Genomic DNA, 3,638 nt, shown 5'->3' with positions numbered 1-3,638 from the left:
GTTAGAGCTCAAAGCTTCTGCTGAGGATGACTCTCCACCACACCAAGCTTCAGCTCTACGTCTGTAAAACGGACCCACTTGCAGTCGTTTTTATGTTTGCTCCAGTATGTTAGCTGTGGCTGCCATATTAAATCGATTTGATTCCAAACACAAAACGTTTCTTCGTGGATGTTCGCTGATTTATTTCTGGGGGTTTCGTTAAAATCCTCCTGCTGGTTTGTGAGATATTTAGCTAACAGACGAACAGCGATGACACCCATGGATACTGCTGTAGTTTAAAAGGAAAATATATCATTTAGAATAAAACACTCGGAGTACYCGGTGGGGATCACTCTCTGCTACAAACACACCAAATTTCAGCTAAATATCTTTAAAACTGATTGACTTGCAGATATTTTTGTGTCAGCTAAATTCGATTAGCTGTGGTGGCCATCTTGAACGTTATCGACTCTGAAACTTAATCAGCTCTCGATAAAAATCCAAGAATTATTCATTCAAAGTTTTATTAAAATCTGCCCATTGTTTGGTGAGATATTTTGCTAACAGACAAACATGGTTTACGCCAACATTTTACGCTGTAGTTTAAATTTAAATATTTTGCGTAGAATGAAACGCTCAGAGTAAGTGTTGAGGATGATTCTCAGCTACTACCACACCAAGTTTCAGCTAAATATTTACAAAACTAACCAATTTCTGAGCGTTTTTGTGTTTGCCAGATTTAGTTAGCTGTGGCGGCCATCTTGAAATAGTGATTAACTCCGGAAGTTAATCAGCTGTAGTCGGCCATCCAGTAATTATTTCCTGACAGTTTTAATAAAATCCGTCTGATAGTTCGTGAGATATTTTGCTAACAGACAKGCGGCGCATTSAGGTCGTGTGTCTTTAAAAGCGATCTGACAGAATTCACCTGTTCCTTCTTTTAATTACGCTGAAAACAAATCAGCCAATCAGCGCGCGGCGCAGCCGATCAATCAATCAAAGCAACAGATCGATCTTTTCCTGCGCGCTTCCTGCAGAGTTTTGAGTCTCGTGCAGCTCGAGCGGCAGTTCCGGTTCTCCTACAGACGGTGGCCGCACGAGCCCACTCCGCACACACACACACACATACACACACACCGACACACACACACATCGGAGCGGGAGCCGCGCGCTCCAACACAACCTCCACCTTCACCGGGGGATCCGCCGCAGCCGCAGCCGAGCGGGGCGCACCGAGAGCCGGCTGAGAGGAGCCGCTCTGCCCGGGGAGGTGGTACTTCCTGAACACGGAGCTGCTTTTTTTTCTTCTTCTTCTTTTTTTGAGTCTTTTCTTTTCTCACAGCCGGAAAGAAGAAGAAGAAGAAGAAGAAGAAGAAGAGCTCGGACTGGAAAACAAACACCTCCCCCTTTTTTATTTTATTTCCTGTCAGTTTTTTTTTCTTCTTCTTTTGGACCCCGACCGAGTCCAGAACCGAGGATGGATCAGATCTGAACTGGTTTTACTGGATTTATTTCGCTTTTTTTTTCTTTCTTTGGAGGAAAAACCAAAAAGAGAAAAAGAAGAAGGTCCAAAGCCGGGAGGAGCGGTGCGCGCAGACAGCTTCTCCACTCTCTGTCTCTCCATCCATCCCTCATCCATCCCTCATCCATCCATCCCTCATCCATCCATCTGTCCTTCATGTCTGTAGGTCCTGTGGGGAAGATGCAGCACCAGCAGCGGATGGCAGCTCTGGGGACGGACAAGGAGCTGAGCGACCTGCTGGACTTCAGCGCGGTAAGAGCCGCAGCTTCTCCCCGCGGAGAGGAGCCCCAACCTGGAGCCACCACTTTTTTTTTTACTTTTCTGCACTTTATTCATTAAAAAACAAAAAATCAATAAGTTATATCTTTTCCCTGCAGAGTAACTTGTGTGCAAATCTTGTTTTGTGTTTTCTGTGTGCAGAGAAGCTGCATTAGTAATTTTGTTGTCTTGTAGATGCCAAACAGCGATTTGAAAATGTTCCCAACATCCATGGTAGTYTATCTCATTTAAGTCCTTTTTTTATTTCTTCCTTTCATGTGATTTATTCTTTTATTTTGAATTCTTGTAGAAAATGTTTAGTTTTGTACAGATTTGTTACAAAAGCTGCGTTTATTTGGTTGTTTTTTTTTTAAGTGTTGTGTTGTGACAGGAAACCCACCTCCTCCTGGGAGTAACTTTTATCAGAGGAGGAGGGAAAATGATTAGAAACACCCTAAAAAAACAGTGCAGGGATATAAAAATATGTCTGATTTATTTAAAACCTGCATTCAGAGCTCAGAAATAAACAAATTAAAATGAATCATTTGAGGCTCGACGTTTCAAAATAAAATAAAAACCTGCAGAACAACGAAGAGGCGGCGAGATCTCAGACTTTAACCTTCCTCGAAGAAAAAGCCCAGAACCCCGAGCTGCCTCTGCAGATGAACCCTGTCAGTAAAATATCTGCAGGATCTAAAATCCCAGTGATGCAATCGAGACGTTTGGAGAATTATTTAAAATCTGCGGCGATGAAACAAAAGAAGGCAGCAGATAAAGCAGGTCTGCTTTCAGAATAAAAGCTCTAATTTATGCGATTCTCCGTCTTTCCTGCGGGTCTCGGCTCAGACGGAGGCCGCTGATCAGTTGGATCTGTTTGTCCCCGCAGCCTGGGAAATTWAAAAAGGGTTTTACAGGGTTCTGGGCCCGACGTGGATCCGGATGGGTTCCCTGCAGGTCTGGGTTCCTCTCGTTGCGTCTCGCTCCGTTTAGTTTTCCGGTAAACGTTCAGTTTTAGACGCTGTGACTTTTTCTTTTCTACGTTTTCAATCGGATCGTTTCATTCCAGACATCTGGCAACAGAGACTCTGAAGAACCCATCGAATAATAATAATAATAATAATAATAATAATAACGGTCCCATCTGGACTATCCCATGACCAGAATCAGGTACCTGAAACCAGAAGAGGACGTCTTGAGGTCCAAACGCTTTGACCAGGAAGAACTACAGGTCCTCACAAACCCAAATAATCTCTGGGTTCAGACTTTATCGGGTGAAGGAGTTAGGATTTGAGTCAAGAACAACGGCACCGGGGGGCTGAGACCGGACCGTGGACTCTGTTCTGGTGATTTGGGGTCTTGGTTCCATTTCTAGGGTGGTCTTCAGGTTTCCCTGGTTAGATTTGTTGGATTATGTTTCTAACTCGACTCAGATCTCTGTCTTTAAACCGTCGCTCCAGATTGGCCTGTTGATGTTGGACTTGTTATGTTCTGATTAAGGACTTGGGTTCTGGACCTTCTTGTTGGTCTTGGACTTGATTGAACCCTGAGGTTTTGTCTGTAGATTATCTTCAGACCTGTTGGTCTAAACTTGGGATCTGACTTGGATTATTTCTGTCTTGTTTTGACTCAGAATTTAATCTGAATAATCTGGTCCTGATGTTGGACTTGTTGCTTTCAGATCCAGGACTTGGGTTCTGGACCTTCTTGTTGGTCTTGGACTTGATTGAACCCTTAGGTTTCGTCTGTAGATTATCTTCAGACCTGTTGGTCTAAACCTGGGACCCGACTTGGATTATTTCTGTCTTGTTTTGACTCTGAATTTAATCTGAATAACCTGGTCCTGATGTTGGACTTGTTGCTTTCAGATCCAGGACTTGGG

At 43.6% G+C, this 3,638-nt stretch overlaps 1 protein-coding gene across 1 annotated transcript in view; it reads left to right on the top strand.

Moving 5' to 3' along the window:
- Window positions 1-1,353: 1,353 nt before the first annotated feature.
- The window catches only part of LOC106528815 (transcription factor 4), a gene marked incomplete at its 3' end in the record, with an annotated part of 6,735 nt that continues 4,450 nt past the window's right edge, over window positions 1,354-3,638 (top strand). Inside the window, 3 exon segments of the mRNA XM_014024070.1 lie at window positions 1,354-1,565; window positions 1,668-1,753; window positions 1,955-1,993. Of these exon segments, the coding sequence (XP_013879524.1) occupies window positions 1,682-1,753; window positions 1,955-1,993 (111 nt within the window).

The sequence above is a fragment of the Austrofundulus limnaeus genome, unplaced genomic scaffold (genome assembly GCF_001266775.1).
Source record: "Austrofundulus limnaeus strain Quisiro unplaced genomic scaffold, Austrofundulus_limnaeus-1.0 Scaffold406, whole genome shotgun sequence".
Taxonomy (NCBI): Eukaryota; Metazoa; Chordata; class Actinopteri; order Cyprinodontiformes; family Rivulidae; genus Austrofundulus; species Austrofundulus limnaeus.
The sequence above is the reverse complement of the archived record's forward strand: the minus strand, read 5'-3'. Positions and strand labels throughout refer to the sequence as shown.